This window comes from Drosophila albomicans, chromosome X (assembly GCF_009650485.2).
Source record: "Drosophila albomicans strain 15112-1751.03 chromosome X, ASM965048v2, whole genome shotgun sequence".
In the NCBI taxonomy this organism is placed as follows: domain Eukaryota; kingdom Metazoa; phylum Arthropoda; class Insecta; order Diptera; family Drosophilidae; genus Drosophila; species Drosophila albomicans.
This window is the reverse complement of record NC_047627.2, coordinates 3,344,619-3,371,265: the sequence shown is the minus strand read 5'-3', so window position 1 is coordinate 3,371,265 and position 26,647 is coordinate 3,344,619. Positions and strand designations below refer to the sequence as shown.

At 36.6% G+C, this 26,647-nt stretch overlaps 2 protein-coding genes across 5 annotated transcripts; one reads left to right on the top strand and one right to left on the bottom strand.

Annotated features, from left to right (window-relative positions):
* Window positions 1-792: 792 nt before the first annotated feature.
* LOC117563784 (uncharacterized) lies at window positions 793-21,385 on the top strand. 4 transcript variants are annotated; one of them, XM_034242315.2, is made up of 6 exons: window positions 1,303-3,900; window positions 5,214-6,455; window positions 15,364-15,538; window positions 17,853-17,877; window positions 17,952-18,428; window positions 20,367-21,385. In XM_034242315.2, the coding sequence occupies exons 1-6, from the start codon at window positions 1,534-1,536 to the stop codon at window positions 20,548-20,550; spliced, it is 4,470 nt and encodes a 1,489-aa protein (XP_034098206.1). In that variant the 5' UTR covers window positions 1,303-1,533; the 3' UTR covers window positions 20,551-21,385. The 4 variants fall into 4 exon arrangements, with proteins under 4 accessions (XP_051864591.1, XP_051864590.1, XP_034098206.1 ...); XM_034242306.2 differs by having other exon boundaries at window positions 1,309-3,900; window positions 17,949-18,428; XM_052008631.1 differs by lacking the exons at window positions 15,364-15,538; window positions 20,367-21,385 and having other exon boundaries at window positions 793-3,900; window positions 17,952-18,140.
* Window positions 21,386-22,417: 1,032 nt separating this feature from the next.
* Window positions 22,418-23,041, bottom strand: LOC117573369 (uncharacterized). The gene is made up of 2 exons (XM_034256500.2): window positions 22,927-23,041; window positions 22,418-22,866 (listed from the first exon to the last, which is right to left on the bottom strand). The coding sequence occupies exons 1-2, from the start codon at window positions 22,954-22,956 to the stop codon at window positions 22,501-22,503; spliced, it is 396 nt and encodes a 131-aa protein (XP_034112391.1). The 5' UTR covers window positions 22,957-23,041; the 3' UTR covers window positions 22,418-22,500.
* Window positions 23,042-26,647: the final 3,606 nt, after the last annotated feature.

Genomic DNA, 26,647 nt, shown 5'->3' with positions numbered 1-26,647 from the left:
TTCAACTTATGAAAATTAAATCAATTTTTAATTGTCAGAATATTTTGATTTCAAGTTCTATCAACAGAGAACTTTTGAGATTTCGGATTGAATTTGAATTGAATTATAAATACTAATTTTACTTTATGTGAAAAGTTGACTTCAAATTTAAAATTAATTTTAAATACTAAATTTTCTCTTGTAAATAATTAGAAATGAATAAATAATAATAAATTAAATAATCAAAATGAGTTTAGTTCTATCAAAATACAAACCTTCTGCATTAGTTTTTCATTTATAATAAATACTCTAGAATCAATCATAGTTATTATTTGAATTGGATTATTAGAAAACAAACGATTGTTTTCTCTCTGTGTATACTAGCGACCAGACACCTGTGCTATGTGCTGCGTAGGTGAGAGTGAGAATCAAGCAGTAATTCCAGCAACTGTGTTAACCAGTTTCTCGCTCTCTGTCTCTCTCTCTCTCTCTCTCTCTCTCTCTCATTCTCTGTTTATCGCACTCAGTTGTTGTTGTCTCAAGGGTCTCCGCACCGTTGCGCAATGTCGGAGCATTTAATTTGAGTGACGCTCGGGCACGCCCCTGGCCGGGACTAAGCGACCTAAGTTGCTGAAGGGGTATTTTGTGGAGTGGAGTGGAGAGGGGGCGAGTGCGAGGGCAGGGTCATCATCTCGACATGCTTTGTTGGCCGCTGGCCGCAGCTTGGTCGCTATTCTGACTCATCGGCTTTGCCTTCAAAGCAAAAACAATAAAACAAACACAATGCATGTAATGTATTTAGTAAAGCAAACTTGAAAAGTCTCCAGAAGCGTCAAAGGCAACAGTTGGCATTAACCTTTACTCACTTGCAAGGGGTCAAATGCAACCACATTGAAAACTGTAAATTCACCCAAGCAACTGTTTATCAGTTATTGCTTTTTGCTATTCGATTTCACTAGATTATTTTGATAGTTTGTCAATAGACGTATAATGTTTTTGTTTTTGTTCTATGCCGTCGGCATTATCTTTATTGTAAAATGCATGTAAACAATTGAGCAATTGATAACGAAAATTGTGAGCAGGCGACAACACAAGGGTTAAGCGTGGAGAGCAAAAGGCAGAAAAAGAGTCAGAGCGCAGCCAAGTGCAGAGTGCAGCAGTGTGCGTGCGTTTGTGTGTGTGTGTGTGAGAGAGAACAGATAATGAGCGCGTGCGCGCATGTGTGCAAGGGTGAGCGCGAGAGTAAGAGCGGCTGAGAGTGAGAGTGGGAGAGAGCAGGGCGAACATTTGACAGTTGACTCGCATCAATTAAAAGCGCATAATAGATAACGAAAATAAGAAGAAGAAGAAGAAGCAGTAGCAGAAGCACAGTCTTCTTCTTGTTGTTGTTGTTCTCGTGTGTCTTTGATTCTGTTGAAAATGGTATAATAAATGATGACGCAGCAACATAATAATAACAAACAGTGCGATAAACGCGTGTGATAGGCAAACAGAAAGAGAGACAGAGAGAGAAAGAAGTGAATTGAAAATAAATAAGTGAAAACAGGCAAAGAAATGCCGCAGCAAGTGGAAATGAGAAGCAGCCAAATCAGCGACAACAACAACAAACAGCACATTTCCAATCAGAATGAGGCGACGCAGCACCAGCAGCAACAACAACAACAACAGCAGCAGCGACACAAGCGCAGTCGCCAGCAGCAGCAACAACAACAACACATTTATGAGAATCTGCCAGTGTCGACGACGTCGCAGCAGCTGCGCAAATACTTTCGCCGCGAGGCGATCTATGAGAATGTGTGTCGCGGCTGCGGCTACGGTGTCTTTGCCGCCCAAGGTCGCTATTGTCATTTCTGCCAGTGCATTGTTAGCGGCAGCGTTGTGGCAGCGCTGCAGCAGAGCAGCAACAGCAACAACAGCGGTGATGGTGAATTCAACATTTATGAAAACATTTGCGAGCTGTGCCGCGGCATTTACAGCGATAACGAGCAATGCGATTGCAAAGCGACAACAACTGCCACGCCCACCTTAAATGATACGCCCCAATTGCAAGAGACGGCGACAGCGACGCCAACTGCGACTGCGACTGCGACACCTGCTGCCAAGACGGGCAAATCACGCACGCTGCTCGGCTACTCAAAGTCAAGCGCAGCGACTCTGACGCGTCTCTTTGGCTCGCTGAAGCAGCTGAATCGCTCCAGTTCGCTGCAGCGACGTCTCTTCCAGCAGAAGGGCTCCAACGGCACCAACACAAAGGGAGGCGGTGCTGCGGGGGGTGGCGGTGGTTCGTTGGAGATCATACACAATGTGGATGAAGTGTTTCGCACGCAGGAGACGTTCGATATGCAGCGTATTTGTGAGCTGAAGCAGCAGCAGCAGCAGCTACAGTGCAGTCGCAGTCGCAGCGAGCAGCACATTTACGGCAGACTGCGAGCAGAGCGTGAACCGGAACAGCAAAAGGAACTGCAAAAGGAGCTGGAACTAGAACTGCAGAAGGAACTCAAAACGGAACTGCGAAAAGAACTGCAAACGGAACTGGAACCAGAATCCCAAAACGAACTCGAGCCGGAGTTGGAACCAGCGAAGGAGACGGAGACGGAGACGAAAAAGGCGCATAAGAAGCCGCGCATTTCGGCACTGCGATTGCTGCAGCCAACTGCGTCGCCGACTGCAGCAGCGACTGCGCCGCCCGCACTCTATTTGAATGACAGCGTTTGCCAGTGGATGCAGTCGCTGCGACGCGAGCTGCACTGCTATGAGGATGTGTTGGGAGGCGTTGGCTGTCAACAGCCAAAGAGCGTACCGCCTGCCTACGAGCGAGAGCGGGACAGAGAGAGGGATAGAGAATTGGAACCGGAGCTGGTGACACTGCGACGCAGCGAGCAGGCAGCAGCAACAACAACAACAACAGCGCAGTCGACGCAGTTGCGTTTGGTGAACGATTTCAAGCGCAAGCTGCTGGCAAAGCGCGAACAGCAACAGCAGCAGCAATTGGAAATCCAATTAGACTTGCCACAATGGGATGCGCGACGTCGCTGTGGCATCAATGAGCGACACGATGCGGCCTTTGTTACTGAATTTCTCAGCGGACTCGCAGCGGACACGGCAGCGCAGTCAACGTCATTGGAATTAAAAGTGACAGCTGCGCAGTCGCCGCATTCAACGACGCCGCTGTCAACGACGCTGTTGCTCGCCTGTCATGTTTCGCTTGAGCAGCTGTGGCTGAGCGCTGCACTCGCTGCCAGCCTCAATCGCAGCGTCATTTGCTTCTTTGGCTATGACAAATGCTTGGCGGCCTTTTTGCATGGCCGTCAGCGTCGACAGCGGCTGCGACTGCGCAGTAGCGAGCAGTTCAACATTGAGCGCTGGCTGCGTCATTGCTATCGGCAGCTCAACGAGAGCACGAGCACGACCACGAGCACAGACACGAACACGACCACGATCGCACATGGGAGAAACAACAATAACAACAACAACAGAAGCAGCAGTGAACAGTCTGAGCGTGAGTCAGCGACGGCGCAGCGACGAAGACAGCGACAGCGACAGCGACAGAGACGTCTATTGGGGCCGTCGTCAATGGAGCCGGCAGCAGTTGTGCCAGCGACGCCAGCGAGTGACGACGTTGCGCTCGCATCGCGTGTCGATAGCGATAACGAGCAAAGCGAGAGCGAGAACGTAAACGTGAACGAGAGCGTAAGAGAGAGCGAGACAAAGGCGCGATCAAAGTGCGGTAGCAGCAGCAGCGACAGAGACAGCGTCGAAGTCGACAGCGCTTTGATGGCGGCGCCCAAACAAAGCGGCGACGCTGAGCGACGCGCCAGCTGCGATGACAGTGAAAATAACAATAACAATGCCAACAGCAGCAGCAGCAACAACAACATCAATATTGAGCAGCAGCAACAACAACTACAACAACAGACACAGGTCAATATCCATTGCGAAGCAAATAGATTTTCAATAATTGAAAAACAAATTAATTATCAACAACAATTTGGACGCACTGCAAATCAACAAACAAAATACAGCAACGAGAGTTCATTAAGTGCAAGAGTGAGAGCGAGATAGAAAGAGAAAGAGCGCTAGTTACAAAGCGAAGCGAAACGAAACCGAAACTGAACCAATTTGCCAAAACAAAATGTTTCGTTATTGTTTTTTTTTTTTGTGCAGTGAGTGCAAAAGCAAAGTGATAAACAATAAAGAGCAAAGAGTCAAATAAAAAGAATACTTCGACTTACAAAAAGTGAACAGTGAGATTTGACTGCAAATTGTGTGAAAACGCTTTGCGACGAGTGAACGTGCTCAGACATGCACATAACGATTAGATCTATTTACAATCCATTCTGGTATACGTAATACTCATACGTAACGACATATTACGTATACGCTTATAAATTGTTTATCCATGCTAATGAACAATGAACAAATCGTTGTGTAACGTCTGAGTGTTTAGAATTCTTGATATCGCCCTTCTTTCGACGAGCAACGAATTGAGTAACGAGTCAATATGAAAGCGCAATTACATATTTAAATATAAATTCAAACTACGATTTTGCAAAGTGTTAACTTTAAAAGTGTTTGAAAAAAAAATAGTAATTTTTAAATCATTAAAATGAGTAACGAGATCTCTAAAAAAAGTAAATAATTTCACTTAAACGATTTAATCTAAAAAGAAAAATATGAATAATCTGTAATATGCTGAGTAACGAGTTGATATTAAGCATTCTAAAATTCTTACGAAGCTTCAGAAAGTTACAATTCTTAATCTATCCTTTTCTTTTGATAAGTATTAGCACGTGATCGAAATAAAAAAGAAAATGTGAAATGCAGAACAATTTTAATTGAATGATTCAGTAATTGCTGAGTAACGAGTCGTTATCAAGCGTAATGAAATGTTTACGAATCTTGAACGATTTCCCTTTAAAAGTATTTCGAATAAAAACTAATAACAACTTCTTAAACAATTCGATAAAATGCAAATTGAATGCATAAACAGTTTTATATTATAGTTAATAGTATTTTTTTGCGATTTCGCTATCAGGCGATTTAAAGTGATTTTGCACTCGCTTAAGCGCAATTAACTCGCTCATTAAATCTAGAGAAATCGTTGCAGCTCAATAAGAAAATAAAGAAATTTGCTTTGATTCGAATGTAACATTTGCAGTGCGTCCAAAAGGAGTTGAGTGTGTTTCTTGTCGGGCGAATGCATCAAAGTTCATTTATTTGTTGGGTTCTTATAGAAATGTGCAGTGATTAAAGTTCGTCGACCGGCGCCTCAGGTGCCGCAACGTAATCCCAGCACGGCGCTCAGCAAACCACGAACTGAGAATAACAATAACAACGAGACAATTATGGAGAAGAAGGTGGAGGAGAAAGTGAAGGCAGAGATGGAGGCGAAGGCGAAGGTGGAACAAGAGGAAGAGGATGAGGAATCGATTTATCAGACCATCTGGCAGTATAAAACCTTGGAGCCAGGCAATAACAGCACAGTTGATGATGATGATGATGATGATGAAGACTTTGAGATCATCACAGCCACCGAAACGGTCAGCGATGATGACGCAGATGTCGATGGAGATCGAGATGAGGCAGACGCAGAGGCAGAGGCGGAGGCAGAGACGTTGGCTTTGCAGGCGGCAGCAGCATTTGCAGCCGGGGCACGTCACAAGCTGACTAAGCAGGCGACAACGACAACGACAACGACAACGATGGCGACAACAACGACGGCGTCGGCGTCGCCAGCAACGTCGCCGCTGCCGTCACCGACGGCGTCAATGGATCACGGCGCCTGGGAGACGGATGATGAATTCATGTTCGAGAAGGCGAGCGAGCGTCAGCAGCAGCAGCAGCAGCAGCAGCAAAGTGAAGAGGCAACAGCAGCGACGGGACAAGCGGGAGACGAGACGCTGAGTGTGGGCAGCACGGTGACCAACAGTACAGCGACGCTTGGCTCGATAAGCAGCGCCGGCGGCAGCAGCATTGATAGCAGCAACAGCAGCGGCAGCAGAGAGCAGAGCGAAAATGCCACAAATGCCACGCTGCTGACGCATCCGATGCTGCGCAACATTTGCATTTTTTACAGTCTGACGGAGCCGCAGAAATATAGCGCCATCTTCTATGAGTATCAACGCTCGCAGATTCATCAGCGTTTCATGACGCGCATTCGACGTCCAGCGCCGCCGCTGCCAACATCGACGTCCAAGTCAACAACAACAATTGGAATCCCGCCCAGCAATGATGACAGCGGCTGCAGCTGCGAAGCCGATACCGATGATCTGCCCGAAACGATACCACGCCCCCTCAAGGAGGATTGGGCGCTGGCAGTTCTCGCCGCCTCGGCGAGTAGCAAACGCGGCGTCGCGCCACGCGCCGGCCGCAAGCTTCGAGTCCGCTCCAGCGGCCGCTTGCTGATACCCACCTCGGTGCTGGCGTGGCGCGAGCAGCTGCAGGATGTCAACTGCTGTGAGGATGAGGAGGACATGGTAAGTGGCGCGCACTTTTCCCAAGCACGATTCCCACCGGGCTGGCAGATAGAGTTGTCTATCCATCCGGCTGTCTGTCTGTCCGCGAGTTTAAAGACCCGATTTTCGCGCAGTTTTCAAGTTATCCGCTTGAAACTGACTACAGCTGTTGCTATGTAATATAACTACTATATATTTCAATATTAGTCAAATCAGTTCAATATTAACTGTCTTTGACATAGCAACAATCGGTGGCAAGTTGCGTTTTTACTGTGAACAACTTTAGATATATGTACATACTTACAGGAATTACTTTGAATAAGTTCGTTTTATAGATATATATATATGTATATTAATATTTGACAAGTCTGTTGAATGTTTACTATAACAACAGTGTCAAATCGCGTTTTTAAGGTGCATTGTGCGATAGAGTTGTCTATCCATCCGGCTGTCTGTCTGTCCGTGAGTTTAAAGGCACGTTGCTCACGCGGTTTTTAAGTTATCCACATGAAACTGACTACAGCTGTTGCTATGTAATATAACTACTATATATTTCAATATTAGTCAAATCTTAACAATATTAACTGTATTTGTCATAGCAAGTTGGATTACTTTGAATTTATTATATATATTAATATTTGACCAGTCTGTTGAATGTTTACTATAACAACAGTGTCAAATCGCGTTTTTAAGGTGCATTGTGCGATAGAGTTGTCTATCCGTTCGGCAGTCTGTCCGTCTGCGAGTTTAAAGGCACGTTGCTCGCGCAGTTTTTAAGTTATCCACATGAAACTGACTACAGCTGTTGCTATGTAATATAACTACTATAAATTTCAATATTGGATAAATCAGTTCAATATTAACTGTCTTTGTCATAGCAACAATCGGTGGCAAGTTAAATTGTTACTGTCAACAATTTTAGATCAAGAGGAGGCTTTTTGAATACAATATATACTAATATTGGAAAATCAGCAGCGGTGTCAAATCACTTTTTTAAGGTGAACAACATCAAGTAATTAAACTAATCGAATGGCTTTAAGCGGTCATTAGAAAAATGTTTGTTGAAGTAGTTATAGATATACAAGATATATTCATGAATATTGGTCAAATCAGAACATTAATTGCTATAGCTACAATTGCTGGAAAGTCGTGTTTTAGTCGATATTCAAACACGACCAGTTTGATGTCAAAATTTGTCATAGAAAAGAGTAATTTGCCTAAGTTAAGAGTATTCAAAGTTCGTTGTGCCTTGGTGGCGAGCATTGCTTTCTCGCTAGCTCATTACAATGGGAACTGCAATTGCATTGTTTTTTGCTGTGTGACCCCATCAATTAAACGCTGCAAATTGCAATTGTCTCTTGCTCTCTATGTGAGTGTTTCGAGTGCATAAGTGAGTGTTCGAGTGTTCGAGTGTGCGAGTGTAACGGTTGATTCGATCGCTTGTTTTGTTTGGTTGTTTGTTTGTTTTGTTTGCTTTGGCGTTGCCTTTGCTTTAGCCTCAACGCTCGACGCTGATGCGAAATACTTGGGCTCCCCTTCTGGGCTGGTACTTTGCAATACAGTTTAGGCGTTGTCATAAAATTTTACACACATCACACAATTGCCGAGAGGGTGAGCTGGAGGGGGGAGGGGCAGTTGTTTATTTCCAAGAACTGAAAATGCAAATAAATTATTTAAACTGCACTATTTATGCCAAATTGAGCCTCTGAGCGACAGCTGCTCACAACTTTTTGTAATTTATAAGTAACAATTATTTTTGTGCTAGAAATTACAAGAAAAAAAAAATCAGACTAACTGCAAGTCTTTTCATGTTTCTTACAGAAAGTTAAGCATTTTAATATATAGATTTGCAGCTTGTTAAATGATTTCATTTATATTAAATGAGCTTGAATTATTGACTAATTGTTGTCAGCAATAAAGAATAAAGAAATTTCTTTTCTATATAGTCCAAGCCTTGTTCTCAGTATTTTTTTTTTTGTATTTTGTTCTTTGGCATCTTTTGACATCTAATATTATATCGATATACCAAATATAGCCTTCGGTATATCTTAGCATTTTTTTGAGGGTTGATTTGGTAGTTATTTAATTTCAAAATAGACTCAATTTCTTGGTCATTATTCTCAGCTTATTAATATAACTTGTACACTATGGTATATTTTGAGTGTAATCGTAAATCGATATACCAAGTATAGTCTTGAGTGTATTTTAGTGTGCTGTGGTAAATTATCTTGGTATTTATTTAATTTCGAAAATAAACTTTTTAGTATATTTTGAATGCAACAGTATACCGATCTATCAAATATAGCACTCGGTATATTTTAGTATTTTTTTCGTAAATTATTTTGGTGTTCAATTAAACTCTTAATACTCTATTTCTTGGTCATTACTAATTCAGCTCATTTATCTATTTTGTACTTTATCAGCAATATACCAAATATACCCTCGGTATATTTAAAGAATAAGCGTACATAAAATAGATTTCAAATGCAATAAATATTTATTGATTGCGATATTTATGTATTTAAAACTTTGCGAAACTATTGAACTACAATTTTCATCACGTTCTTTGTTTGTTTTTTTGCAGTACTTTTGTTGTGTAGAGTATTTCAAAGGGCGGTGTGCGCTTGTATTGTGAATTTTCGTATAGTCGTTATTTTATTGCGCTTTGTTTATATCATATGTTATTACTCTTTTTTTTCTTTGCGCTTGCTGTATTTTTATTTATTTGCCTCTCACGTTTTTCTCTCCCGTTGTTTTTTTCTCAGTTGCTTAATTTTATTTTTGCTTTTGCTGTGGCTCTTGCTGTTGCTGTTGTTGGTGTTGTTGTTGTTGTGATTTCCCTTTGCATTTAGTGCATTCTGCCGCCTGCATGAGAAATTCTATGGAATTTCATTTTGAGCTGCGTCTCTCGGACCCCAAAATTGTGATTCACATTTCACATTTCGCGTTGGGGGCACAGCGACAATTATTTTTGCATACACGACGTCGACATCGACATCGACTCGTATAACATATCCAAGTTCCAAGTTCTTTGGCTTTGGCGTTGGATTTGGAATTGACTGTTTGTTGTTGGGCTGTTGCCATCAGCTTTTTTTTTTTCTTTTTTGGATAACCGGTTTTTTATTTTCATTTTTATTTTCATGCTGTCGTTAATAGTATAGTTCCCCTCTATCGGTTTCCCTCTTGCGGCTTGAGAGCGCATTTATCAGCATTTAATTGGTTAATCATTAGTCAAATATTTTTGTAAAATCGTCTGTTGATTTTAGGTTCTGCAGACACTTTTTACATACATAATTATTGCTGGGCCGCGTATTTTCTTCATTTCCAGCAACAACAACAACAACAACAACAACGTAAACAACAAATTATCAGTTCAGTTCATTCCAGTTCAGTTCAACAGAAATTCGTAAAAATAAAATCGTAAAATCGGGGCTTGGGCTCTTCGACATACGAACATGTTGTATGTATACACAAATGTATGTATAAATAAAAGGGCCGGATATTACGAGCAGCGCTTCAAAATTGCCTCAAAACTTATCGCAAGTCAAGTCGTTATTATTATTTCGTTTTTTACGTTTTTTTTTTTTTTTTTTTGCTCTGTGGTCGGAAATCTTTTCTTGTCTAGAGTGATGACGATTACTTGCATAACCTAAATTAGAATCATTTCACAGAACTCAATATATAACTGTTGTTTCTACTTATCGAATTTATAGATTACTTAGTAAGAAATTAAGTGTATATAAATCGTTGAAACAAGTGCAACTTTAAATTTGTAAAAATGGTAATTTTTTAACCACGAGTTTCGTATTATATACATTTTTTATATTTTAAGCAATTTGAGAGTTTAAGATTGCTTATTAAATTAGTCATTTTTATTGAAGTTCAAAATGATAAAAAGCCAATAAATGGAACTTTTATTTTCTCAGATTGTATTCAAATTAAAATGAAATGATTTTCGTTGAATTCGGATGAATTTATTCAATTTTAGAGAAATAGTTTTTATACCTTTTCTATATTATAAATTTGGGAATTTGCTAAGTTTTTGGACGGCGGATATCTTATAGTCGAGTACACTTGACTGTAGCTTTTTTACTTGTTTTCTACTGAATTATGTAAAAAGATGAAATTATACAAAATAAAAAGACGATGAACATGAATTTTCATGAAAATAGTTTGTGGTTAAAAATTATTATTAAATTTTTGTTCAGAATTTTAAGTAAGAATTTGTCGAAGTGATTTTATATTGTGATAAAATTGTATTTAAATTAAATTGAAATGTTTTCTGCTTGAAACTGTATTTAAATGAAATAGAAATGTTTTTCTGATGAGTTGCGGGGCAAAGCTGAAATTATTCAGAATAAAGAGTTGATGACATGGAAATAGTTTGGGGTTCTATTTCCTTATATGGTATTATAAATCAGTATTTCAACAACTCAAAGATTGCTTAATGAGTTCAGAATTTTATTTATATCGGATAAAACCACAGCTTTGAGAATTGTTTTTAGCTGAGTTGCGGAGCATAAGCTGGAATTATTCAGAATAAAAATCTGATGACAATGAATTTTCAAGGAAATAGTTTAGTAATACCTTAAATTAATCTAATAAGTATAAATTATGAATGCTATATGAATTATGTATTCATATACATCGCTGTTATCGCTGCGATGAGCGTGAAAATGTATTTATAATAAATAAATAATTTAAATCACAGTCGAGTGTGCTCGAGAGCGTATTTGAATGTATAATGCGAGCTTAGAGCTTAACAAAATAAAAATAAAATTTAAGATACTTTACATATCGTGGCGTTAGTCGAGGTTGCAAGTGCCACACGAAACGTAAAGAAAAAAAAAAAACCCAATTGAGCAGCGGATGTTTAAATAACTTTGCCTACGCAATGGCAAGTCAATAGCAAACTCAAACTATATAGTACACACTCGACGGTCGACGGTCGACGTTCAACGCTCGATGCTTGGCAACAATGTATTTGGCTAAGACAATCTCTTGACTGGTTGCCTGCATTGACATTGTGTCCATGAATGATGCGGGGCCAGTTTAAGAAGCGCTGAATTACTCAATGTGCAAACAAAAAGCACTTTGAGATACTTTTTTTTTTTTTTTTTTTGCTCTTTTCGGTGAGATACTCGCAAATCACAATCAAAACAAAACAAAAGACCAACAGGTTACAAATGCCGACATTGTTTTGGTGAATCATATGGGCGAATTGCGAGCGAGCGTGTGCTAAGCGACAGCGGCCTTATGCCAACTACAACAACAACTACAACTACAACTACAAAACTACAAGCAAGCACAGCACATAGATACAAAGATACATAGATTCAGATACATGTATACGTTCGTGTTTGTGGCTGCGGCTTCGGGGCCGTATCAATTAAAATTTCAAAAATAAAATCAAATACATATAAAAAACAAATCAAGTTAGAATGCTGTGCATGGTCAATGCTCGACTAGCGTATACCCTGTAGGTGAATTAACTTGTTTTACTATTTTATTTTATTGCTTTGCAATTGTTTACTATTACAATTATTTGTGACTTTATTTTCACATCATAAAGTGAATCACAAAGTGTACATACATCACTCTTCTATTACAGTGTATACATTATTTAATAATACAAAAAAAGAGAGAGAAAAAAATGAACAACGACAACAATTCGTGCAACGCATATAAATTTCAATTTTGTTGCTAGCAGCCAACGCAGTTCCACATTCAGATACAGAAACAGATTCAGAGTCAGAGTCAGATTCAGATACAGATACAGATACAGATACAATGCTACAAGTATGCTAATCTGTTGGCAGCACAACTATCGTTGCGCATATTCTAAAACATGGCCAAAAAGCGCGCAATTGCAAAAACAACAACGAAAACAACTTCGACAACAACAAAGACAGCAATCACAACGCATTATTCGCGTTTTTGTTTATGCACACACTAAAAAGCAAACAAAAGAAAACATTAATAGCACTATGCCAACCAACAACAAAGATTAGGCAAAACAAAATTGATTATAATCTCGCGTATTTTAGTTTCAATTTTGCACTGATAAAACAGCGCAGGTCACATAAATATAACCTCATATGTATTTAAATATACCGAGGGTATATCGATATTATCTATATATACTATACTATACTATATGTACATATATACATTCCAGATATACCATAGAGTACAAAATGAGAGAGAATTGAACTAGCTTTGCTAGCGATTTGCAGAGGTAGCAAATTAGATCAACAATTGAGTTGAAATAGTAATATGCAATCCTCATTCGGAATGTCAAAAACATAGATTTTTATTTCAATAAATATTAAAATATTACACAAATAAAAAAAAGGAAATATTGTTAGCATCCAAACGTTCAATTATCGCAAAAGAATTAAAGAAGCGACAGTCGAGTGTGTTCGCCCCATTCATAATAAAAGTGCGGTAATATTCTTAAAATATACCAAATTATTATACCGAAAGAGTACTTAAATATATCGAAGGCTATATAGAGTGCATTTAAAATATACCATAGAATACAAAATATACCACATTGTCGGCTTATACTAATACTAATAACCTTGTACTACATATGTTGGTAGCTAATATGTAAATTATAGTGAATTAATCTTAACAAAATATTGTATTACACAGTTTTACAAAAGTCAAATTGGCCTGTGCTCTTTTTCATCTTCTCTTTACATGTACTGTAAAGCAAATCAATTAAAAATATTGTATTTACTCTCAAGCTTAATATGAAGAGTACAGTTTTTTTGATGAACACTTTATTACAAAAATAGAAAATTTAATTTTACAACAATCTGTGGAATTTAATATGACTGAAATATTATTTATTGTAATGACTTAAAAAAGTGCTTACTTTAAGGTTTGGCGAATCAATATAGAATTTTCTTTTTCAACTCACATATTATATGTATAGTACTTTGTTCCATTTTAAATTTTTGTTTATTTTGAAATTTGAAGGTGTTATAAAATAAATTACTAAGATAGTATTACTCTAGATACTCAGCTGAGTTCACTGGGCAATTGATGCTTATACAGATTATATGTATATGTATGAGAAGTTTCCTTCTACAAATTACGCACATTTCGATTTTGACAGACTTCATAGACAAAGAATTGTTTGCAGGAAATGGTTGGGTAGGTTAGGGTAGAGTAGAGTAGTAGATTATAAGTTTGTGCCTTCAGAAGATGTATATAATAGGGAAATTCTATACACACATCTATAAATTTTGTACTATATATTCTTTATCAGCGTTAGTAGTCGAAATGATATAGCAGTCAAATTTTTGTTACCCGATTTTGGGTATAGATAATTATAACTACAATTTTTATGATTCCTGAAAGTTTGGTTGGGATTAGGCAAAAGTTGTGGAAGTTATTTAAGAAATACTTTTGTATGGGCGAAAACGCCTACTTACTAGGATGCTTAGTTTCTTTGGTATATTTGTATTGGTATATTTCTGTATATTTATGGTATATTAATTTGGTATATTTTAGGAACAATACCGCATTGTTCAGATTCAAGCAAACTTAACTGCAGCTTTCTTGTGGTTTTCTTATAAAGTGAAATATTAAATACAAAAATATTAAAATAAAAAATCTCATACTTCCTTATATTTCAAATTGTGAGCAATTGTTGAAGCAAGCAGAATATATTTTATTAAACAGTGGAAATGTTGCGCTGTATTTGGAATGTTGTTCGATCTGCCAACATCTTCTTTGGCTTGAACAAATTGAGCACAACGTAGATGGCATCATTTGTGGAACATACTTGTTGAAATTGTATCGATGGCTGAGGGATTTGTGGCGATTACGCAATCGCAGTTATCGTTTATTTACTTTTTGTTTTCTTTTTTTTCTTTTTCGAACTGTTTCGTGACAGTTGCAGCCGAATCAAGAGTGCTGTAGATATAGATACAAACAAACATCGAGTGCACATGAAAGGCAGCTGCTTGGATTAATTCCAGGAATGCGAAAGCTACACGATAAACACGATAGATGCGATGCGATTTGATGCGATGCGTTGCAAGCTATATACAAGGGGGTATATATAGAGTACTGTATGGTATTTATAGTATATGTTTCTACTATTTGTAAATGGCTTGGAGACGGGGGAAGCTTGTTTATGGCCAAGTAACTCAAGTCGGCAGTCGTATTTACAGCTGATTTGCCGGCTACTTATATACTTTATACTCTAGACAGCTGACCAGCATTGTGTCCGCATTGTTTATGCTGCGACTGAAGAAATCGAACTATCAGATACATATGTTCATATGTGTGTATACAATTAATAGTAGTTACATACATGAGACACAAGGGAGAAGGAGGGGAAGTTGCAGGGTTTTGGTTGGTCGGTGGGTGGCATGACAGAGAGCTTAGTTCTGCCTGGCGATAGAACGATAATAAATAGAAACAAATTCGTGCAATGCTCGAACACTTTTCAACATTTCGTTATCTTGGGCACATTAACCGTTTGCGTTTGGCATTGCACGCTTCGCTTTTGCTTTTCCTACAAAAATCCAATTCAATTTCTTATCAATTTTTCGTTTCGTTTCGTTTCTTTTGTTTTATATTGTGTGTGTTGGTGTTGGTGTTTGTGTTTCTTTTTCGTTTTCCGGGGCAACTGCAAAAGAGATAACAAATGACGGGTAAAGGCAAATCGAAACGTAGAATAACAACGGTAAGACACAAAAAAATAATGCAACGAAAATCGAAATATCTAGGAAAAACTTGTGAACTTCTACTGCACGAAAATCTGCAATTAATTTGGAGTCTTTGCTCAAATTGTATCTCAATCGAATACATATAACATAAAACATATTCATATCTGTGTTGGTGAATTTATTTTCAACTTTTACTCATTGCGTGTCGTACTTTTGTGCTTTTGCTTTTGCTTTTGCAGATTGTGCCAGTGAGTGATATTCGGCGTGCCCAGCAAATCGAGGAAGACAACGAGGTGCAGCAAACGCAACAGATATCGAAATCGCAACGCTTCAAGAGCGCCTCCATCGGCAATCTTGTCGATTTGCCCGGCGAGGATGACAAGAAGTCGATTAAGAATCGCATGCGCATGAAATGTGAGTACAATTTACACACAATTAATTGCAACTATCTGGCCAGGTGTGCTTTACTCTCTGCTCTGTCTAGTCTCGTATTTGTTGCTATTCTTGTTGTCGATTTTCCCCCAATGGCAATCAATGTGAAACCTCTCGCCTCCATTGAAATGAATTATTGCTTTGCCACCTGCAATTTACAATTGGTTCAAATGCAACTTTTAAAAATGCTTCGCATCACAAATTTAAAACAACAATTTTATTTTAAGTAGTTAGCTATTATTTCAATTAAGTACTTCAAGTTGATCCGAACTTTTATCCATTTTCCAATTCAATCTTTATATTAAAAAAACTGTTGCAGTCTATGGTATATTTTAAATGTATCGATATACCAAATATAGCCTTTGGTATATTTAAATATATGTTGATATATTAATTTAGTATATTTTTAGAGTATTAGCATATTGTTTTAGATTCTGTGGTATATAGATATACCAAATATAACCTTCGGTATATTTTAGTATTTATTGGTATATTTATTCAATATATTTTTAGAGTCATACCTTGGTTTTAGCATTCTATATTGTTAAAGTTGTTAAGTTTTTCAATGACTATAAATTTAAATGCTTTTCAAAAGCTTGGAAGTTCCTTTTTAATTAATAAAATACAATAATTTCTCAAGGCAGATTGTTAAAGTATTTTTTATTGAACGGTATTTGGAAATTAATCAAATCTTGGGACCAGTTAATCAGGATGCTTTCGTGTTTTTAGCATTTATTAAGCGTGCACTTCCTTTTTGTAGCCTGTTTATTTAACACATTTGTGTTAAATGCAAACAAATGAATTTGTCATTGTTAACACATTGCTAAAATTTGCAAATTTAATGCGGAGTTGATTAAACTTAAAAAAAGAGTTCTTAACGATTAATTTGTTTATATAATTTATCATTGAAGATGACAATCTATAGAGCTTTGATTGATATGCTCGCATCTTGAAATATAGTTTTTAAGCATGTATGAAGCATATTGATTAGTTGTCTAAGTTGGTTGACTTGGCTATTAATTTTGGCTCGTGAAGCGAATTGAGAGTGATTTTTCTAAAGAAACGATTGCAAATATCGGTTGAAAAGTGGTTGAGATAATAGAGCGAAACCCACATGCTCTGACCACATAAAGTAGGGGCGCCCCGATGTCTGGAGATCCGACTGATGGGAATATAGAGACAGAGACAGAAAGAGATTAAGAGCGAGAAGAAGAGAGGGACAGAGATAGAGGGAGAGACCTGTTTGCCAGCTACTCAATGCTGGGTGACCTTAAAAGGCTGCACACACACCTACGCACACACACACACACACACACACACAGAGACACACATACAGATAGTTAAGGAGGCATACTTAGAGACAGCTATGAATGGAATTGGAATTTGCAAATGTGAATTGCGAATGCGAATCTGAATTTGAATTTGTAGCCGAAAGCGAATGCGAATGCGACTGTGAATATGAATGCGATTTCGATTGGGATTTGTGGAATGGTTGTAGAAGAAGGCTTAGAAAGCTGAGCGACAGAGAGGGAAGAACAGGCCTATTGTCGTCTCTTTCAACTTGCCTGCGCCTGTTTTTAGTTAATGAAAGTCTTGCGGGTTTCACTTTTAGTGGGGGGTTTTTTTTTATTGTTTTTTAAGCTCACTTCATTTTTATTTTTTTGTATTTGTTTTTGGTAGTCGGAATTTTGTCGTCGAGTGTGGCAAATGATTCACGTTGTGGGGAATCTTACTAGCTGTTTGATTATAAGGCCCACGCTATTGTTGTAGCTGTCGCTGTCGCTGCTGCGGTTGCTGCTGCTGTGGTTGCTGTTGTGGTTGCTGTTGCTGCTGTGGTTTTGTTTGTTGGCAATGCAAGCGAGTCAGAGTTGTGATCAAAATTCGTATGCAAAAAGTCCCCATGACCATATTGAATGCATAGAATATAAAAACGATAAATATTTCTACAACAACTACCAACTGCAATCGACGTCGCAGTCGCAGTCGCTGTCGACGTCGACGTCGCCGTCGCTGCTGCATTTAAGTTTTGCCTAGAGCGTTGGGCAAGAAAACAGTTTAGGTTCAGGTTGCTGACAGCCGAGTTGTGGGAGGCGAAACAACAACATGGACAGAAGATTGTCAGAGTGTAGGTTACCTCCTCTCCCCCCTCCACTCCCTCCTCCACCTTATGTGTATATTGTATTTGACTTGTGCTAATCAGTTGACATTGTTTTGCTTTTTCATGTGCCGCCAACTCTTAATGATGACTGATGTCCCATTGACGCATGCTGACGCTGACGTTTGTTGCACGTTGCAGTTGCACCCAGCAATGTGTTTCGTATGTGAGTAAACATCTCCCCTCCTCTTCCCCCCCCATCCACTGTGTAGCTGACTAATCGATTGCATTTTGCAGCAGGGGCGATAAGAAATCGCGCTCACGCCGCAGCCAGGTGAACAGCCTCTGTCTAGATGAGCAGTCAAAGTATCCGCTATTTGGGGCACGTCTCAATGCCCTCGAGCTGAATATGTCCGATCATCCGTATGTGCCACGTTTCGTTGTCGATGTCTGCGCCCACATCGAGCGTCCCGATGCCATCGAACAGGATGGCCTCTATCGTGCCTCAGGCAATAAGCTGCTGGTCGATGAACTGAAGCTCAAGCTAACGCATCTCTATGATCCGCGCTGGCTCCAGACCGACGACATTCATACGCTAACCAGCCTCCACAAGCAGTTCTTTCGCGAGCTACCCGCCCCCCTGATCACACAGGAGGCCTACGAGCGTCTTGGCCGCCTCACCGACGAAGCCGCCATCGAACGCATGCGTCTCGCCTTCGATGAGATGCCCGAGCCGAATCGTTCCACGCTGCGCTTCCTCATCAAGCATTTGACCAAGTGAGTAGACTAAGGCGAAGATTAGTGGAGAGTAAAGTGAAGATTAGTGGAGAGTAAAGCGAAGAGTAACGGAGAGTATATTAGAGAGTAAAGTGGAGAGTAAAGTGGAGAGTAAAGCGAAGAGTAAAGTGAAGTGTAAAGTGAAGAGTAAAGTGGAGAGTAAACTGAAGAGTAAAGTGGAGAGTAAAGTGGAGAGTAAACTGAAGAGTAAAGTGGAGAGTAAACTAAAGAGTAAAGTGGAGAGTAAAGTGGAGAGTAAAGTGGAGAGTAAAGTGGAGAGTAAAGCGAATAGTAAAGTGGAGTGTAAAGTGAAGAGTAAAGTGGAGAGTAAACTGAAGAGTAAAGTGGAGAGTAAAGTGAAGAGTAAAGTGATGAGTAGCGAAGAGTAAAGTGGACAGTAGAGGAGAACAAGCTTAAGAGTAGTGGAGACTAAAGCAAAGGGTAGCGGAGACTAAAGCGAAGAGTAGTGGAAAGTAAAGTGGAGAGTAGTGGAGAGTAAAGGAGATAGTAAAGTGGAGAGTAAAGTGGATAGTAAAGTGGAGAGTAAAATGGAGAGCAGTGGAAACTAAAGCGAAGGGTAATGTGGACAGTAGTGGAGAACAAGGTTAAGAATAGTGGAGACTAAAGCGAAAGGTAGCGGAGACTAAAGCAAAGAGTAGTGGAAAATAAAGTGGAGGGTAGTGAAGAGTAAAGTGGATAGTAAAGTGGAGATTAAAGTGGATAGTAATGTGGAGGGTAAAGCGGAGAGCAGTGGAAACTAAAGCGAAGGGTAATGTGGACAGTAGTGGAGAACAAGGTTAAGAATAGTGGAGACTAAAGCAAAAGGTAGCGGATACTAAAGCGAAGAGTAGTGGAAAGTAAAGTGGAGAGTAGTGGAGAGTAAAGTGGATAGTAAAGTGGAGAGTAAAGTGGATAGTAAAGTGGAGAGTAAAATGGATAGTAATGTGGAGAGTAAAATGGGTTGTAGTGGAGAGTAAAGCGAAGAGTAGCGGAGAGCAAAGTGGAGAGTAGCATAGAGTATAGCGAATAGAAGCAAAAAGTGAAATCGAGAGTAGTGGAGAGTAAAGTGAGGAATAGCGGAGAGTATAATGAAAAGTAGCGGAGAGTAGCAAATTGCAATAAATTGAAAATAATATTGAAAGTGTATAATTTTAATTATTATATTAAATATTTATAATACAGAAATATTCCAAAGTGGCTTTAGCATCGCAAAGTTCAGTTATTAGAACGATTTTGTAACAGAAATATATAAGTTTATTTGCAAATAGGATACAAATATAAATATTATTTTCGTAAATGATATTATGAAAGGAGTAATTTTAATTGAACAGCCTTGAAAAGTAGTTAAAACCATCAAAGCATTTCCTGTTAGTTTCTATAATCGAAAAAATGAAACTTAAATATATTTTTCTTAGTGTAAAAATTTTAATCAGCTTTATTAGCTAATCCATGTTGACGTCAGACTCATTTGTATTGCTAATATGAAATGCACAATGTTTCTATCTTTAAACGAAATAGGAGCTTTGAAAATAAAACGTATTTTGTAATAATTATTGACAGTGATTAATACATTTTCCATGACAGCAATTCTTTATAATACATCGAATCATAAATTGATCTGTGTCATGAAACTTGAACTATGACGATTAGAAGTACATGAAATATATACTCATAATAGATACTTTTCATTATTGCGAATATATATTTCATGTAATCATAATAGAATAAATTTTAGTTGCTAAATTAGAATTAGAACTGTGACTTAATACAAAATCATTGGAATGATTTTAAAGACATAACTCGAAAACTATATTTGAACTGTATTGAACATTCCATTTTATAGAGCAACTAGAAATTGTTCAGAGGAAATTGCTTTTCGAATATTCCATAAATGTTAAATTTCTGGAAACATTATTAATATTGCCTTTTTTTTGACAGCGTTGCAGCGGCTAGTGGCTCGAATCGGATGCCTGCCTCAAATCTGGCCATTGTCTGGGGTCCATGTCTGTTGGCCGCGAATGTTATCAATTTTGATATTGGCCGCATGAATATGTTGGCCAAGATGCTTATTGAGAACTATGAACGCATCTTTCGACCCGACAACGAACGTCTCGTGTGCTAAGCAACAACAACAATATTAACAACAAACATTAATTAATTATTCCAATCGAAAACATCACACAAATACTATGTCATGAACTGAAAGAGATAAAAAGGAGCAGAGAAGAGAAAGAGCTTCGCACTTTAGAGTGCGGCTATTTATTAATAATTTTTTTGTATTTAACAATTTCCATTTCACATTTTCGAACATCTCTTTAATTTTCGTTCGTCTCTTTTGTGTATGTGCTAAGCTTAATGTTTTATTTATTGTTCAACCATGTTTATTGTAGTCGAATTGAGCAACAAAGCAAAAAACTGATTACCAAAAAGACAGTAGACCAAGTTAATGTAATAAAAAGCGCGCCTTGTCGTCGACATCGCATCCCAATAATATATATACTATACTCTACTATACTATATATGTATCTGTTAGATATATTTATTAGATATATAGTTCTATACACATATATGTATATGTTTTTTTTTTGTGTTGGTTAAACAATCTGACCAAATATCATACCCATACTCTAGGCATTATCCATGTTATAATGTTCAAATGCTATATATCGAAATGTATATCATAACTGTCATGTGATAAGATTTTGCCGACGTAGTGTTTTTTTTTTTTTTTTTTTTTTTTTGTATTTTTTTTACGTAACCATAATTAGATATGTAAATATATATCTTATACTTTATATCATAAACAACTGCAGTTCAGATTGTTGAACATTGTGGAAAGTTTTGAGAACAGCAAAAGCCAAAATAACCTAAAGAATAACAAAAGCAACAGCAACCTGAGCAAAATGATTAATATGTTTGCTATCTCAATAAATCTTTCAAGTATTTTCCAAAGACAATTCTTTAATTTACAAAAACGTTGTATTTTCTTTCAGCTGACTACAGACGAAAAAACATTTTTATTCCAATCATAATCTATATCATGGAAATATTAAAATTAATTTGAAAATATAATATATTAACTATCAACAACTCATGTGTTTTCTTTTTCTTTCTTGTTTTGTAGAAATGTTGTACACTTTTTTTTAAGTGTGCCATTAAAAAGCATTAATAAATATCAGCTAAATAAATATGTCAATTATTGTTTTCTTTTACAATATAATTCTTCGTGTCTGTAATAATTAGATTTTCTTAAATATGAGTATGACTAATTTCAAAATTAAATAAATAGAAACATTAAAAACACACACACACACACACACACACATTAAAGCAAGTTATAGCGGGTAGATATTATCTAGTAGATAAGATCTTACAAATTATTATAACAAAAAATACTAAAAGATGATTTTGTATATTTGATGTAACGGTATAATACAACATTGAAGCATTTTAGTTAAAATATACAAAAAATACAAAAAAAAATATGCCAAAAACCATATGTGGTATAGCAATATATGTATTTTTATATTTAGGGTATTTTATTAAAAAAATATGCAAGATTAATATACCGAATAAATACTAAAACTTGCTAAAAGCTCTATTTCGTATAACAGTATAGTTTGAAGTTTATTAAGCGGTATTTTATTTAAAATAGTCAATATTCATATACCGAAAATGTAAAATACCAAAATATACCAAAAGTTATATTTTGTATACCAATAAAATTTTAAATAAAAGTTAGCAAAATTCTAGAATATATATAGTACAGTTAATGAAGTCGGCGATACTTTCTTCTGGTTCTTTTCTGTTAGCACAAACATTAAAAATAGTATGACAACTTAGCTAATAAAAAGAACAATAGAAGTTCACGGTGTACTCGAAAATAAAAACACAATTGTTAACAGAAGTTAATAACGTGACACGTAATAACAAGTTAGAGCCCACGAATTGTGCGCTTCAGTCAGTGAAAAAAAAATAAACAAGTTATTGCACAATTTGTAGACGAGTTTTGAGCATAATAAATGCGATATTCTTTGTTAATTTATTGAGCTTGATCTGCATCTGATACTAGCTAAGATTTATTGTACACGTATCCAATCTCCACGCTGCGCTTGGGCTCCGTGCGCAGAGTCAGGCACTGTAAAAGGAGGTATCCATAGTCGCAGGGAGCCGTGGAGCTAACGCCATCGTATTGCGACATGCACTGCTGAAGGACGACCTTCTCCTGGGCATTGGCGTTGTCGCCAACGCGCTCCAGGCTCAGCTTGTTATCGTCGCCAATGTAATCCCTCAGCAGACACTTGGCATAGCACTTGATATTGGGAGCGACGTTCTCGACGGGCGTATTGGGGGACAGTGCCTCCAATTCGGCATGCGTCACATTGTTGTCCTTGAGGCACATGTCGCCTGGTGGCTGACTGACAGCAACGGAAACTAGCTGCGAATATATTAACACAATTGAATTGAGCAGGCGATGAATGAAATCCTGTTGACTTACCGCTAAGAATATCAACAGTTGCAGTTGCATTTTGGATTATTTAGGTAGCTTTGGTATTTGGAGTGATCACGTGAGCAGTCGACGGATGAACTACTGATTATGAAATCATTCGCTGAACTATCTGATGTTTATACTTGATTCTCTCTTGCTCTGTGCTCATTAAGCGGCTAAACCAAAATGCGAGCGAGTGTGTTTAATTATTTCATCACTCTGATTAAAGCATGCACAACTTTTCAGTGACTTTGTAACACTATTTTAATATATAAAAATAATTTAACAATGTATTATAAAAATCAAATTTATATACATATATCTAATATGAAATGAATATAAAATTACACACAAATTTACTAATTACAATATTTTTTAGATTCACAATTTATTTGAAATAATATTCCAAAATTTAACATATGTTTAATATAAATTAAATTAATACACAATAATAAATTTACATACAAATTTGTAATTTATAATTTCTTTTCTAATAACAATATTTTATTAGATACACAACATATTTAAAATTGAAATAATATTGCACTGTGTTAAATATGTATTTAATATGAAATCTGAATTAATTTACAAAATGTACTAATTATGATTTCAGTTAATGATATTAGATATAAAACATATTTAAACTTAAAATAATTTTGTACAATTTAACATTAATTTAATAGAAAACACAAACTTACACATTTACTAAGAATGATTTTCATATAAATTTGTGAACAATATTTAATATTTAAATTTGAAAACATAACACTATAATGAACTTAAATACATACTAATGTTTTTTATTACTTATATTCATTCTTCATTCATTCATATTCATTTCCTTATAATTAAAATTAAGCATCTTATTTATTTATCATATTGCTTTAACGCGTATGATAAATTGATATTTATTATAATAGTAATTTACTTGATTTATTATGAAGCTGTAGGGTATCTGATAATCGAGATAATTTAAAACGTTTTAATCTTGCTTGCGTGATATTTTTATTTGATTGCTGCTATTATTTTATTCATTTTTTATGGCACTATTGTTGTTGTAGTTACATTTGCCCAAATCGTGCATTAAAATCTCTAAGCACATACAAAGTATATTCATATTTTTTATTTTTATGTATATAAGTACAATATTTCAGTTTATGAATTTTGAGATGAATACAACTCAAGGCTAGCCTCAAATTTGTATAAATAGTCATATTTAAAAGTTCAAGTTCCTTGTAAAATGTTGCATGAAATTTCTACTAAAAGGTAAAGAAAAAAAAAAAACAAGTAAAAAAGCTGCTATGCAGTGTGCTCGACTGCTAGATACCCGCTACCCATTTTGAATAGAAGCAAAAGTATACTAAATTAATACCGCAAAAATATTAAAATATACCAACGACTATATTTGGTATACTACCTTCGAAATATACCATATATCTAAAAATATACCAGACTGACCATTAATGCAATTACCGATTGCAGTAGCCGTTATTTGCTTACAAAACTATTCCCTAAATAATAATAGCTTTACAATTTTCAACCGATCGATCAAAATATTATTGTTATTATTTTCTGTACAAAAAAAAAAATAAAAATTTATCAAGGGCTATAATACTTCATTCAAAATATACCATAGATTATTTTATACCAGATTGTCAGCCAAAGCAACTGACAACCGATTGCAGTAGGAGTTTTTTGTCGCACAAAAGTATTTCTTAAATAACTTTTACAATTTTTATTTTAGTTATTATTAAAAAGTGTAGCTTCAAAATTACACTTGTTATTTGACTTTCTTCAATTTGCGGGAGCGGAAGACGGCATTAAAAAGATATGAATTAAACGTGATCTACGCGCAAACATAGCTAGTGCTATAGAAAATTATTTCTCTATCTCTTAGAATCTCATAGATCTACGAATGTAGACAAGGTAATATCATCTTGGCTGTTAACGCTGATCAAAATGATATATATTTTATCGGGTCCTTCTCCCTATTGCATACATTTCCTGCATGCACAAAGTTATAATACCTTTCTACCCTATGAGGTAGAATTGGCAAATAGGAAAGTTTTGGGAGTATTCCTAGTATATATTGAAACAAGCTGAGATGTATGACAATTTTGAACAGCCAGCCCAATCACAAGGCTTAAGCAAATATATGCGGTCAACTGAGCGCGTTGTGAGTCAGACATTGTGATTACGAGTATTTCAGCTAACCAATTGTTAAAATTATGAGCAATTAACTACTCAGCTCAGCTTAACCGGGAGCATTGCTGCGTTAAATTTATATAAGTATATTTTTATTTAGATGAAGTTTTTTTTATAATCAGCGTAAAATACTGAAAACTTCTTAGATTTTAATAAATTAAAAATATAATAAAAATTGAAAGTTTGTTGTTTCTCTTCGAGAAGTTTTGTTTTATTCAATTGTTTGTTATATTTTGTTTTTAGTTTTTTATCCATTATTTTATTTTACTTGGATTGAATCAAGAAATTGAAGCGCAAGGCACCAAAATCTTATTGAATTTTAAAGTCTGGTTTGGATTTTTTTGAGGTGTGTATTCAATACATTTCCATAAAGCAGAGCCTGTAATAATCAAAGAAATAGAATAGAATAGAAATTAATGTACATATAATTATTTCACAATTAAATTTGTAATTTGACCTTTTATTATGTTGAACAAAGTTTATCGTCGATAAGCTGTTCCTGCATACCGTTTCTTATATGGAATATGTGTAAGGCTTTCCAGATCAAAAATAAGCTCTCAATCTAAATTTTGTTAGTTAAAAAATATATTATTTTTTTGTAATCGAGTGTTGCAAACTTTGTTCTGAAGTTTCACTCTCTGCTGTCTTATAGTTTTATTCTTTAGACAGTCAATGAATGGGTGAGAATTTAGAGTCACGATAAATAAATAAATATATATTGAAATTCATAAAATGATTCAAATTTTCAAATTTCGACAGCTTTTGACTCTTGGGAAGGCAATGAAAATATGTGATGTCAACTAATGAGATGAGATTATTATAAATAAAATAAATGAGTACAATTAAATGAATATGAAAGTCTATCAGTGGCAAAATAGAACAATATGCTTGTAAATCTAATTTATTTTGTCGTAGCATCGATAGATCAAGGTGCATATTATAATCTTAACAGCGATCTATTGCGTCAAAACTTCTTTTCCGCTTTGTAACTTTAAGTTTCTATACAAATTTCAATTAGTGATTAAATATAGTTAGAGGCGCAATTGTATAACGCTTAATATACACAGAGATTTGTTTGAAAAGAAAGCAAAGCTTGCGCTAGCCAGAATTGAAATTTGCGGTCAATTTTGATGCCATTAAAAAGCAACTGGCAAATTGCAAAATTGCTAAACAAATAGCAAACGAAGCGAAGGGGCAGGGACAGGGGAAGGGGGTGGATAGTACATGTCGGATGTGGAATGTTGAACTAATAAAGCCCATTGCGCAGAGCAAATAAAGTGGCAGACAGATGGCATACATAGGACTTGGAGTTGAAGTTGAAGTTGGAGTTGAAGTTGCACTTCCATGCTTCATTTCCTTCATTGCATTAGAGGTGTGGCAATGCCTGACGGTGGACAAATAGAAGAAATGGAAGGATTTTTCTAAGGCAGGGGTGAACGGGCGAGCGACAACAGCAACGACAACGGGATATGGGCATTGGCAATGGCAATGGCAAAAAACCGCAAATTTCAATTTTCCAAGCAAA

Excerpts from the sequence above, each read along its gene's own strand:
- LOC117563784 (XM_034242306.2), top strand. The coding sequence starts at position 1,534 with ATGCCGCAGCAAGTGGAAATGAGAAGCAGCCAAATCAGCGACAACAAC. Across the intron at positions 6,456-15,363 it reads GTGAGGATGAGGAGGACATG|ATTGTGCCAGTGAGTGATAT; the intron begins GTAAGTGGCGCG and ends TTGCTTTTGCAG. Across the intron at positions 15,539-17,852 it reads GAATCGCATGCGCATGAAAT|TTGCACCCAGCAATGTGTTT; the intron begins GTGAGTACAATT and ends TGCACGTTGCAG.
- LOC117573369 (XM_034256500.2), bottom strand. The coding sequence starts at position 22,956 with ATGCAACTGCAACTGTTGATATTCTTAGCG. Across the intron at positions 22,867-22,926 it reads AACTGTTGATATTCTTAGCG|CTAGTTTCCGTTGCTGTCAG; the intron begins GTAAGTCAACAG and ends ATATATTCGCAG.